The 13,622-nt window shown below is 40.2% G+C and overlaps 1 protein-coding gene across 2 annotated transcripts in view; it reads left to right on the top strand.

Annotated features, from left to right (window-relative positions):
- The window catches only part of VPS54 (vacuolar protein sorting 54 homolog (S. cerevisiae)), a 41,516-nt gene that overhangs the window by 14,177 nt on the left and 13,717 nt on the right, over positions 1-13,622 (top strand). For both annotated transcript variants that reach the window (XM_010293017.1, XM_010293019.1), the window contains exons 7-15: positions 290-416; positions 1,462-1,569; positions 4,738-4,793; positions 6,644-6,740; positions 7,221-7,558; positions 9,454-9,583; positions 10,030-10,211; positions 11,012-11,124; positions 12,394-12,457. In XM_010293017.1, coding sequence (XP_010291319.1) covers positions 290-416; positions 1,462-1,569; positions 4,738-4,793; positions 6,644-6,740; positions 7,221-7,558; positions 9,454-9,583; positions 10,030-10,211; positions 11,012-11,124; positions 12,394-12,457 — 1,215 coding nt within the window. The remainder of the gene's footprint in view (positions 1-289; positions 417-1,461; positions 1,570-4,737; positions 4,794-6,643; positions 6,741-7,220; positions 7,559-9,453; positions 9,584-10,029; positions 10,212-11,011; positions 11,125-12,393; positions 12,458-13,622) is intronic.

Here is a 13,622-nt window from a genome sequence, read left to right as displayed (position 1 = left end):
GGCTCCCCGCCCCCCCCCCCCCCCCCCCCCCCCCAAAAAAAAACCCTCTAATTCCTATTTTTACCCTCCATCAATATTCAAGTCCGTATGTTTTGCTGCAAGGTGATGATGCCTCTGAAAAAATGCATGGTTTCAGCTGCTCTAAGAAGTGAAAGATTTGAGACCTCCATTAAGCCAGCATTGATTGCATGGAAATTACCTGCTGGGTGGTTATTTTCTTCAACTGTGAACTAATGGTTCGTTTTCAGGTTGATTATTTAGCTCATATCTCAATGGCTGTTTTTCTTAGGCATCTTGGCTCACAGCTTTGTGAATTGGAAAAGCTGATAGATAAAATGATGATTGCAGAGTTTTCAACTTATGCTCGCAATGATTTAAATAGACCCCTAGAAGATGACTGCCAAATTCTAGAAGAGGTATGTCTGTTATTGAAATAAACTGTCTGATGAATATGTTTGCATCTTTAACATACTTAATTAGCACCAACTAATTCATTCAGGTCCCTAGTGGCAACATTATAATTTTATACTATTTCTCTCCTCATCCAAACCTTCCCCCGCCTCCTTTTTTTTGTGCTTGATAAAATTAAGTAATTGTAACTAAACTCATGGAAGTGCAATCCGGTCCTACTTTATTTTTTAAAAATAATCAGTTCTCTTTTCTCTGATTAAATGTGTACTGACTTTGCTTCATGAACCTCAACATGTAAGTGGAAAAGAACATGGGACTCTCATATCTACCTACCAGTAAAATTTCTGTTTTGCAATGAAAGCTGATTCTTGCATGTTCTCATTCTGTCTCCCTATGCATTTATGGGTGCTTATATCAAGTGTATGGTTGCCGTGAATACATGCTTCATTTGCAGTGTATATATGTTTATTCCTCATTCCCCTGAAGATTAAGCTATTGTGATTGCTTTCTAGCCAGGAAAAGACTTTTCTGGATTTTGCCTGTACTATTCTTCTACAATTCTAGAAATTGCTAGACCCTATTAACTGTTTAGTCTTGTTTCATCCATGGGTTTCATGAAATACAGTGAATGGCAACAGCACTTAAATGTTCCTGTTTCTGCTGTACAGTTTCTTCCTGCCTCTGTGCTGCAATGTGACAGCCTCTCACTTGTGCTGGTGCAATTGTATTTAGTGTCATTCTTGCTCAGGGTAAGGAAACTCAGAAATATTTAGAAATACCCATGTTTTTAAGCACAAGTGGATGAGCACAACTGAGGAACAGGCATGAAAGAGGCTGGGTGGAAGGGACTCAGCTGGTATTGCCACAGGGAACTTTGTATAGTTAAAGCATGGCATTAGTCTCAAGGCACTGGACTGATCTATATACTCTTCACCATGTGTTTGATACACGAACTTTTTTAACTGCTGTGCCATTTCTTAAAATTGTTTCTGGTCCTCATCTTGATATTTTTAGTGTGTTTTTTCTTATTTTCTTTTTTCTTCTTGATAGGAGAGACTTGTGTCACTAGTATTTGGACTTTTAAAACAAAGAAAACTAAATTTTTATGAAATATATGGAGATGAAATGATTATTACTGCAAAGAACATAATTAAACAGGTAAGTGAAACACTTCTAATGTATCTGACAAGGTTGCCTCAACCCCTTACAAGTTATTTTTCAAGTAGTTAGGAACAGCTCTGGTGAAGTTTTTTGGTGGCTGATGGTCTCTCATTTAGAGCAGCTGGGCTTGCAGACACTAAGGACTCCCTGAAGCACAGAGGTCTGTTTGCAGAAAAGACCACCTGGAAGGAGTAGGTAGCTTAAGGACAGCAGATCACAGCTTTCTCTGTATAATTGCCATTGTTCTGAATCCTCTGATTTTAGCTTAGTTTTTTTTCTTTGTCTTAACACATGGCTTTCCGGAATAGTATAGTTGTGTCATAACACTCTCAAAAAAAAAAAAAAAGGGGGAGGGGGGAGGGGAGCAAAAAAACCCCAGTTCCCTCCAAACAAAAAAAAAAGTTCTTGGCATAAATACATAAAAGGAAATCAAAACTTTGCAGCTGAAACCAGCAAGTCCCTAGCAAATGCTATCAGAAAATATTACTTGCCTGAATGTTAGCACAAACTTGGTATTGGCACATGATAAAACATTGGAAAATATTCTTGTCCTTTTGTAAGAGGCCACGGTGAAGTAATGAAGAAGGTAGAAGTACTTGCCTGTAAAAATTCTTTTAAAAATTAATCCTTGTCCTCATTGCTGTGGCTGTTTGCTGTTTAGGGTAGTGTATCTGTCTTTTAAAACCAAAAATTTTTTTAGATAAACCCAGTTAAAACCAACAAATAAACAAAGTTCAGATGACTACTTTGGAGAAAAATGCATTGAGTATTTTGGACAATGATACAATGGCTTTTGTTTACAAACAAAAACTTAGCCTGAACTTTGAGTATGTGTTTAGTACTTTTAATTTTACTCATCTTGGTTGTTTGCATGCATATGTGAGAATATTGTGTAAGGGGTGTTTTTCTCCCCTAAAGATATACAAGTATTCCAAGAGTCATGTTCTGATGTGTTATGAGCTACCTCTGATTTGTACCTCAAAGGTTGGGAGGTAGTAAGGTGATGGGTTTGCCATCGGTTGAAGACAATCTCTCCTGTCCTCATAGTATAGTATGCTGTTCACAGCTGTGTTGGGAACCACATTGGGAACCCAGCTTTTAAAAGTTTGTTTTTTCTTTTTTAATTGTTATTATTAATTTAAGGTTTTTGTTTTAAGCCACATTGACTCTCACAATCCACTTCATATTGCAGCCCCGCGGTTCTGTTGATCTGGTTGTGCAGGGTGGGTATAGATAACACAGGCCGGTGTTGCTGGTAAACATTGTGGCAGAATTAGAAGACGGACGGTGATGCGTGCGACTGCACCACCACTTCTCATGAGGACTTGGCGATGATGCGAGCACTTTCTCACTTGACCCCAATACAGTTTAAATGGGTGAAGCATTTCTGCACCTAGCTGCTTGTTCTCTCCCTGCCTGAAAGCGATGGGATGCTGGGCTGGGTCATTGCCCCACTCGCTGAAAGATCATAGGGTGTAAGTGAACACTGCTTTCTAGTCATGCTCTATTACTGTAAGCCTGGAAAAACAAAGGCATACAGATGTGTGCAAAGGCCAAGAGCAGCTGCATAAGGCTTAACACCAAAAAAAAAAAACCACCCATGAATGAATAACACCAGGATTAAACTGTTCATCTGCCCATCAGTCTCTGTTGGCTTTTCACTTGCCTGTATCAGCAGTCATAAGGAGACTTTCTTTTCCCCCCCTTAAATTCTTTGTTTTGTTGTGTAATAGACAGGTATCACTCCATGTTTTCCTGCTCATTCTCGGTCATAAAGTGCTTTTCCCATTCTGCTGGGAGTATTTTCCTTTTATGTTGGATTTTTCAGGTGTCATCTCTGCTCAGTAATAGGCGAAGTTTAATCACCTTCCAGTGTAAGTTTCTACTGAATAGGGAAAATAGACAGCGTCAGAGTGTTTCTGTGCAGTTTATGCAACATGTTTGCATTGTGGCCTATTGTCTCAACTCTTAGGGATATTTTTTCCTTAATAAAGGAAGCTGTTTCCTTCCCATGTCTCAGATGTACTTCCTGTTCAAATACGTTGCTGGGCTGTTCTGGTTCGTACTTTTGTAGCTCTTTATTGCCAGGCAGGTAAAAGAGCAGAGGTTTGTAAGCAGAGAACACACTGCATAGTTCAAGAACAAGGTGTGTTTTTAAGAAGCTTCTGTCTTGACCACCGTTATTCAAAATGCAGATGAAATGCATGTAGCTTGAGGTGGTGGCCCTCAGTCACCATTTGGATTGTACATATTCACTTAAAGGCAAGATGAGTTCATACACTCCTGACTCATTTTATCAGGTTATTGATTGGTGTCTGGGAGAAACCTCCTAACTCAGTCTGAATGGAGTGGATTTGTACCTAGGGCTTACAAGCAACATGAAAAGAGATCAGTGATATCGCTGTAAAAGAATAGATGTGTTTGGAATGAAAATAGATTGTTCTGGAGACCTGAAGAAACTGGCAGGTTTTCTATGTATCAGTTGAAGAGCAAATGTCCTTTGAGGAGAGGCCACAGTGTAGCAATAAAGATGTGGAGAAATCTGGGGGCAGAGGCCAGCAGCGCCCTGGAGGTGAAGAGGACAGACAGACAGCAAATACCATGTCTGCTAGGAGAGCAGTTGAAACTGGATCTGCCTTTAACAGTTGAAAGCAGAGGACTGTAGGTGTGTGCTTCTATGCTTCCCTGGGGCTGTTCCTTCCAGTGTAAGTTGGTTTCCAAGTCCTGTATTTAAAGCTGAAAAGGAAGTCAGGCAACATTGTCCAAAGTCAGTCAGTTTGGAAAGGGGAAGAATATGGCTTCTGTTCTGAAGTACCTGACCTGAGAGACATTTTTGAAACAGTGCTTAACATCCCTGCCCAGAAAAGTGGGTCCCTTTTGAGATGGAGCCATTGTGCCCTCCAGAGCATAGTATGCAGTTAGATAATCAAAACATTCCCGTATTTTGCAAATAGATATTTGGGGGGTGGTTTTGGGGGTTTCTTTTGGGTTTTTTGTTGTTTATTTTTAGAGAAACAAGTTGTTAAATGATACAAATATGTCTCTATTATTTTACTTTTCCTTATTTAATTTGAGGATTATTGTGTATGTTATGAAACTCAGCAGTGGTTAGAAAGAAGCTAAGATCTTTTTTTGTTTTGTGTTTTTCCCCTTTAAATTTGACAGTGTGTGGTTAATACGGTATCGCAGATAGAAGAAATAGATACAGAAGTGGTTGTTAAGTAAGTATACAGCCAGATCTTTTTTTTGGTGGTGGGTGGGGATAGGAGATGGATATTTCTTAGCATAGATAAATTTACCATTCTAATTTGTGCTTAAATTTCCCTATAATTAAGGATTATCCTTCTGTTTCACCTTTAGCCTCTGCATCTGTCTGCCTCTGAGAATATTGTGTATTCCCCTTCTCATTCAGATTCTAATGTTACCTTCAACTTAATTTTAAAATAAATACCAAAATTCTGTGAATCTCACTGCATGAAGCACAAGCCAAGCTACTGTATTTAGGCATACATCTCTTAACTACTTGAAAGCATTCCCTATTGTCATAACCTGGGATTTTGTATTAAAATGTGTCAGTACCTTCTGCATGAATGAGAATAGGAGCTATTCAGAGAGGAGGAGACCAGACAACTTCAGACCCAAGAAATGGTCCAGCAGGAACCTCACAAAGCCCAACAAAGGCAAATGCCAAGTTCTGTGTCTTGGAAGGAGCAACCCCTTGCAAGAGGAGAGGCAGGAGCTGGCTGGCCTCAGAGCAGCTTTGCAGGGCAGGACTTGGGGGCCTGTGATGGAGAATGGAGAACTGGTTGGCCGTGGACCAGCAGCATGTCCTTGCAGCCACAGCCTGGGCCATATTAGCATAGCCAGCAGGTCAAGGAACAAGAAAGATGTTGAGATCCAGCAGAGGCCACTGGGTTAATTAGGGGCTGAAGCATGGAGTGCAGGAGGAGCAGCCAAGGGAGCTGGGTCCTCCTCCAGTCTGGGGAGGGGAAAACTCACGGGAGAATTGCCCACAGCTACCCTGTGGGAGGGTTATAGCAGAGCTGTAGACAAAGCCAGGCTCCTCTCAGAAGTGTGCAGGGGAAGAATGAGGGGCAACAGGCACAAGATGAAAGATGAGAAGTGCTAGTTGAATCTTAGGAAAAATGTGTTCCCTATGAGGATGGTCAGACACCAGAACAGGGGCCCAGAGAAGCTGTGGGACCTCTGTCTTGGGACATAGTCAAGCCTTGACTGGACAGAGCCCAGAGCAACCCAATCTGCTTGGACCTGCATTCAGCAGGGCTTGGAAAAGGCACTTCCAGAGCTCCCAGCTCCAGAGGTCCCTACCAGCTTCTGTTTTTCTGTAGCTCTGCAATTAATTTGGCTCAGCAAAGGGTTACCCCAAGATAATAAAACCAGACCAGCTGATAAAGCAAGGTGAGTGGCAGAATCTGCATGGAGTTCATACCCAGATTGGGAAAAGACTGGGCACAGGGTCATTTTTAAACATTGGATATTTGGTCACCATTCTCCAATGTTTACTATTCTTCTATTGGGTCCTAACTGTGTATTACAGGGTTTAACTTTTGTTGTATCAATGACTTTTCTGCCCTTTGCCACAAACAGCTGACTTGCACTTTAATAGCAGAAGTGGTCTCATTGCAATGCAGCAAAATGGGTTTAATAACGCGGCTTTTGAAACACTTGCAAAATACTTTAATTTTTTTGTAATTTTTTTTTCCTCCACATGATTTGTGAAAATGTTATTAACCCCCATCCCTTGTTGGTAACACATACTTATCCCAGGGAAAAGAAAATTATGCCCTGGAAAAAAAAAAATGGTAAATGTGGGGCTTTCATCTTTTTAGTATGACCTATTTTTATGTACCTCCTTCCCCATTCCACTTGCATACATTGTGTTGATTGTGACTGTTGTTCAGGTGATGTCTGTTGTTCTGCCAGATAAAATGCTACACAGTTTTCCTTATATTTAGAATTCCATTTAAAGCATGTTTTTTTTTCTTCATGTGCCAGTAGGCTTCATGGCCAGTAAACATTTGCTGTTTACTGAATACTGCTCTTTTTTTAGGCTTGCAGACCAGATGAGAATGATGAATTTTCCTCAGTGGTTTGATTTATTGAAGAATATTTTTTCTAAGTTTACCATCTTCCTCAAGAGAATAAAGGTAAGACATTCATTTACCAAGAAATAGTTCAGCATAGTTCAGACATGGAATGGCATGAAGTTACTTTCAATTTGAAGTCTTAAGGTTTTGCTTATAGAATTCAAACTTCTGATTGAAAGAAGGATATGTGAATATCGGCATCCAGGGCAAAAATGATTAGTGCTAACAAAGAGAGCAGTGGGAAGGAGATAATACGTCTTGTTGCGTGATTACATCCATTTCAGGCTGGTAGGGATTAGGGCAGAACTTTTTTATGTGTTAGATTGCTCCAAATGAGGTTTCTTTCACGATTCTCAGAAACATCTGATATTGGTTACCGTCAGACGGTTGGGTCTGCCTTTGAATGCTAATTACACAATAGAAAATAAAGCCAGGATTTAGTTTAATTTTGTGGGTAAAAGAAAATCTCTTTCTAGCACAAGCGTATGGCACAAGGTTTTGGGCTTTTTTTTTTGTAATAAAAGTTATATTTGATTCCAGGCAACATTAAATACTATCCGTAGCGTGGTTTTCTTGGTTCTAGACAAGAACCAAAAAACCAGAGACCTGGAGGACACCTTGCAAAAGAACTCTGCTAAAGACAGTACGGTGGACACAGAAGTGGCTTACCTGACTCATGAAGGCATGTTTATAAGTGATGCGTTCAGCGAAGGGGACCTCCCGCCTGTGACAGCTGACACTACCTCTCAGAGAAACATTTCCCCAAACAGTGAGCCCTGTAGCAGTGATTCGGTCTCTGAACAAGAGTGCACTACCGATTCCTCATCTGGCAAAGAGCAAACATCGTCTTCTGTTACTCCGGGGGGAGTAGAGTTGATGTAAGTAAATGCACTGCCTGTCTCAACTTTGCAACATTGAGAAACAAGGTGTTAGGCGAAGGCAGTTGTTTCTGATGATATGGTACAAAAATTACTTTGGAGGAGTCTGCTTTTCTAGGTTAGTGAAGTGGAATGGCTCTCCACCATCGCCGCTAGAGACTGCCATCAGACTGCACTGTCCCCAAGCTCACCTTTGTTTCATTTATTCGCCTTGCTTTCACCTCTGTGTATAGTTGTATGGGTACTGATTATGTCACTTCTTACGGATAAAAGCCCCCTTCTTCATCTGTTCTGCTGGGGTGCCCGCTTCTGTAGAGAGCAAGAGAGAAGTCTAGCCTACATGAAAGACAGATTATTTGTTTAGCAGGGGGAAGCATATCTGTTCCCTGTCCGTGTTCCCTATGGCTATTTTTTCTGGCTTCTTTTTTAAGCTGGCTTCATGGAATACACCTTGATAAATTCTAGAGGAAAAATCTGCTGTTCATTGTCAACTATTTGACTTGCACGGTTAAATAAATCCATCTCAGTGCTTTGGTAACATAGGCAGCGCTGCCCTGTGGTGCTCCAGACTCAGAGTTGTAACCTTTGTGGCATCTTTTATGCATACCTTATTTATGGCTGGAAGTCAGAGCTACCTTTTTAAAAGAACCAGGCATAGTTGTGTGTGGGACTCGGGCATGAGCTACTTCAAAAGCCAGCATGTCTGGATATGGAGTTCTACGAAGCAAAATTGAAATACCACTTATTACCCTGCTGAAAAATTTTAAGATAGCAAGTGGCCTGCTCGCTCTAGCTGATTGGTACTCAGGTGTCTATACCTCTGTGTTTAAGCAGCTTTGATAGAGACCTTTCTCCTCAAATCACAATGCTGGCTGAAGGAGATTGATTTAAAACAAATATGCTGCCCATAAAACAAATTCAGGCCTCTCTGTGTCCAAACATCCATCGTACGCTGGAAGAGAAATGCAATGTGACGAGGAGACCAGGGTTACAGTGAGGAGCAGGGAAAGAAAAAGGGGTTTGACCCGAACTGGTCTCAAGCACTTTGCCAAGTTTGCTAAAACTATACCACCCAGCTAGAGCAATAAAGTTGTTTTTGAGGCTGGTTGCATAACTTTTGTTCTAAAATTAACTTGTTGCATCCCTCTTCTGGTTTTCTTTGCACCTCTGCTCTGTGTTTGCATCAGGCTAGCAAAATTACACAGTTACAACAATGTTAGTCGAGTTGCCGCTCTGTAGCATCCTGGGTTTTTTCTCTCCTCTCATACTGTCAGTCCCTTGAGCAGCCACACTGGACCAAAAGATTGTTATCTTAACTATTTGCATGAATGGCAGAACTGTGGTACAGGCTAGCCTCAAAACAGTAGACAAATCACAAAAGGTGATTTACAAAGCACCAACGTAGGAACCTGAAGTCTAAAGAGCTAATAGAATGCAAGCCTATAGATTAAGGTGGTGGGGAGTGCAGCGTATCTATTTTAGGCCTTATGCTTGCATTGGAAGAAAAATGCTGTGTTTTATCTGTCATATGCTTGTGATGCTCAAGTGTTACAGGAGCTGGGTAAATTGTAGCTCAATAAATGTTAATAATATTTATTCTATTAGTAATGGCTATATCGTGTTTTTCCTTAGACTATTAATAGCAATTAGAAAGTGGATTTAAAAGAAAATATAAGGATGTGCAGTTGTGCATTTCCTTGTTACGGGGACTGACACGACATTGACAGCAGCTTAGAAGATCCCATTTGTACAAAGTGACTTTGGTCATTAACTGTCTGCATTTGACAGTTGCTGCAAGGCTCTTTCCTCCTTCAACCTGTGAGCTGAAATACTGGTTTTTTGTTGTTTTTTTTTTTGTAAACTGATGCTCAACCAACTGGTTCTGTCATTTGTAGGATCAGTGATGACATGAAGCTGACTGACCTGGAACTGGTCAGGCTGGCAAACAATATTCAAGAGTTACTTTATAATGCCTCTGATATCTGCCATGATCGTTCAGTCAAGTTCCTCATGGCAAGAGCAAAGGTAAGGAGCTTGGGTCAGACTGCTGTTGCTGTCTCATCTTTAATGAGAATTACTCCTAAGTTACTGATTTAATGAGTGAGAGTTCTGAAATAGCATTCTCAATTGAAGTTAAGTAACTGTTCCTTGCTGCCACAGGCACTTGATGTTAATGCCCGGAGCACACAAACATTGGCATATCATGTCATTGTAAGGCAATGTGGGTTTCTGCTACTTTTTTTTTTCTTTTTAATATTCTCACTTGCTGTCTTTGAAGCTCCATGCAGGGAATGCATATCTATGACAAGATAGTCGCTTGCACTGCAATCTGCCTTCTCTGTCCCATGTAGGGTTAAATAATGTGCTGCTTAAAATACTGATAGCCCTCAGACATGCTGACTGGTTATTTCTTTATGTCCCTGAATTTTTGTGCTGTTATGTCTCCTTACAATGATTTTCTTTGCATATAGGATGGCTTCCTAGAGAAGCTGAATTCCAATGAGTTTGTTGCTCTTTCTCGCTTGATGGAAGGCTTTATCTTAGATACTGAGCAGATCTGCGGCAGGAAAAGTATGTCTTTGCGAGGAGCGCTTCAGAGTCAAGCCAATAGATTTGTGAATAGATTCCATGAGGAGAGGAAGACGAAACTAAGGTATGTGTGGGTAGAAGATCTTTGTGTTCTTAGATTAATAATTTTATCAACCATATGCCAGGCAAACACAGTCTTTTGTGGTCTAGAACATTAGTAAGCCAGTTGTACTTAAGAGCAGAGGGAGAAAAAACTGTATTAAAACCCAATTGTTTTCAATTGGTTTAGACTTCTACTGTAGTTTTCATAACTTAATTTCTTCAAACTGGATTGTTCTACAGTTACCTAAATAAGGACAGTACTACAGGATGTACTCAAGACTGACATTGAAGGGCAGGATTGCTCTGTCTCAGGGATTAAGTAACTTCAGGGTAATTCACTTCCAACTGTTTTTTAAAAAACAAAAACAAACCCCAAACAAAAAACAACAAAAAACACAACCCAAAAAACCTCTCAACAAAAACAACAATTAAAAAAACCCCAAACTGCTTGGGGAACAGCCTTCCCAGTAGCATACCTTAGGTCTTTTTGCTCTCATCCATCAAAAGCTCTTAAAATTCCAGTATTTACACATTACTTGAGTGGCAATGATCTCGTAAGGATCTTTATTGCCTAGTGCAGTCTTTTGTCCACTATGATTGAATGAACAAATTGTGAGATCTCTAGGCCAACACAGTGTTTTCTGGTTTTGCTACTGGCAGTTGCTGGGCACCTCTTTCTGATGAAGATGAATAACATAACATTTTGGGCTACTGGCTTTTTTAAATTACTGTAGTTTTGATTCCACAGCATTACAGGTAGGAGAAGCATCAAGACAAGGCATTTCATTTTCTCAGCCTCCTCCCTTTTGTGTTTATAACTAGCCTGCTTTTGGACAATGAGCGCTGGAAGCAAGCTGAAGTTCCTGCCGAGTTTCAGGATCTTGTCGATTCAGTGTCAGATGGCAGGATTTCTCTCCCTGAAAAAAAACCAGCAGGTATGTATCTTGCTACTGTTAACTGAATTTATTATCAGAAGATGCTACTACTGAATGTTGATGGACGTATTCCGATGTCACTCTTGATCTGTGTTTGCTTGCCGTCTTCTGGGGGGATCAGAAGGAAGTTGCTACTTTTTTCTTTCTTTTTCCCCTCTTTTTTTCTGTTACCAGTGTTGAAACTTCTTGTGCTGACCTTAAAAGATTATTTATTTATTTTTTGAAAACCTGTTTAAGTGTTAGCACAGGGAGGGAGCTACTTTTTTTTATACAAGTATTCTCAGAGGCTTACAGTCTTTGCACAAATTCAGTCTTTCCCCAGCGCATACCACTGACGTGTTGCAAGGGACCAAGGAGCATGTGTGTGCACACATGAGGTTTCTGTGGCAAGGTAAATAATTGACTGTACATGAGTACATGTAGCTGCTTATGGAAGTGAAAACTCGTGTACATTCAATTATTTACCTTGCCACAGAAACCTCATCTGACCTCAGACAAGTCGCTTTTTAGTCCTTGTGCCCCATTTCCCTGTGTGCAAAATGGGAATGCATAATGCATTGGATCCTTACTCAATATTGCAGTGATGAATGTGTGTGAACAGCTAGAAGAAAACATACATAGGGGGTAAGGAAAATGGCAATAGATGGGAAGGAAGAAAATACAGTAATGTCACGGTGGAGAAATCACAACCCCCTGAAAGGAATGCAGCAGATACAGAGGGCGTATTAGGCAATAATCACTCCAGTTATAGAACATGACATCAAAATACGCTCATTGACCATAGCTCTTAAAATAAGCTCTTGCAGCTTCCTTCAGGAAGACAGGAAACTGGTCGCATCGAATCTAGCATGAAAAACTGCATCAGTAAGAGCTTGTACTATGAAACCTGAGGAAAAAGTGGTTTGAAGCTAAAATATTAATATACACAGGAAATCATTTGAGAACATATAGTAGAAAACGTAGCGACTTTTTCTGCTTTTCTTCTATTTGTAGCCTGTAGTATTTGACGTTTCTAAGTCCATAATGACTGTGGGACTTTGGGGGATTTTTGATCTAAAATCACAGCAGATAATAAAGTAACTGAGGTCATCAAAGTTATGATGAGCGACGAACTATGTAATAAATATTGTAAGAGATCGGCGCTCCAAAGATTGATTGTGGTTCTTTTCAAACCTTAGCAAGTGAACACTAAATTTTTAGAAACTAGTATTTTTTTATACTTGTTTTTAGTTGAACTCATCCCTTTTCCTTTCTTGCCAAAATGTCTAGCTACTGAAGAAAGAAAACCAACTGAATTCCTTGTTGTTGAAGGACAAAAATATGCAACAGTTGGGTAAGATGCACTCATCTCTCTTAGCAGTGTGTTAGTTGGCAAGAACTTTTGAGTAGAATTGTGATGAATACTAACAGCTTTAGCAATCTCATTTAAATAAACCCCCTCCCCTCTCGCAGACTAGTTTCTCTTTAGTTCCCAAACAGTTTTAAAACATTGCAAGCTCTTCTGTACATTAAAGTACTGTTTCTTCTCTGAATGACTAGGCTGAAATTTATGGTTTTATTTGAATATTTTTTTTTCCCCCCATGATTTCATGAAAACACATAGTCATGAAAATACAGGTTTGTCTGCATAGCATACTGTTGTTATTTCTTGCAATATAGCTTATCTCTGGCAAAATCATGGAATCACAGCATAGTTTGGATTGGAAGGGACCTTTAAAGGTCATCTAGGCCAACCCCCCTGCAGTGGACAGCGACATCTGCAACTAGATCGGGGTCCTCAGAGCCCCATCCAACCTGACCTTGAGTGTTTCTAGGGATGGGGCATCTACCACCTCTCTGGGCAACCTGTGACAGAGTTTCACCACCCTCATTGTGAAAAATTTCTTCCTTATATCTGAATCTACCCTCTTTTAGTTTAAAACTGTTACCCCTTGTCCTATCGCTACAGGCCCTGCTAAAAAGTCTGTCCCCATTTTTCTCCTAAGTCCCCTTTAAGTACTGGAAGGCTGCAAGAAGGTCTCCCTGGAACCTTCTCTTCTCCAGGCTGAACAACCACAAAATACATGAGTCCACTACAGAATGATTGCTTATCTTTTTCAGAATAAGAAATACGATACAGGCTATCTCAGCAGCTGCATACACTATTTCTTGGTATCCCAATTGCTTTGGATTGGAAAGTAGTTTCTTAAAGCTGGTTATATCAAAGACATTTTTTAAATATATGATAATTGCATACTTTTTTCATTTAAAAGCGTGCTGTGTTTCCAAAGACTGTGAAGCTTAAGCATTAAATATGCATGAGAGTTTTTTTGCAAAGGGAGTAAAACCTGGAAGATCTCGCTCCCCAGAGTCCTAACATAATTTACCTCAAACTTAAAAGTTCTGATTTACATAATGTCTTTGACCAGCTGTCATTTTACGAGTTGTTTCATGATGATGTGTCATTGTTCAATTACAAACAGAAGCTGATGGCTCAGAACTTCTGTGCCAACCAACTG

This window comes from Phaethon lepturus, unplaced genomic scaffold, assembly GCF_000687285.1.
Source record: "Phaethon lepturus isolate BGI_N335 unplaced genomic scaffold, ASM68728v1 scaffold11168, whole genome shotgun sequence".
In the NCBI taxonomy this organism is placed as follows: domain Eukaryota; kingdom Metazoa; phylum Chordata; class Aves; order Phaethontiformes; family Phaethontidae; genus Phaethon; species Phaethon lepturus.
The sequence above is the reverse complement of the archived record's forward strand: the minus strand, read 5'-3'. Positions and strand labels throughout refer to the sequence as shown.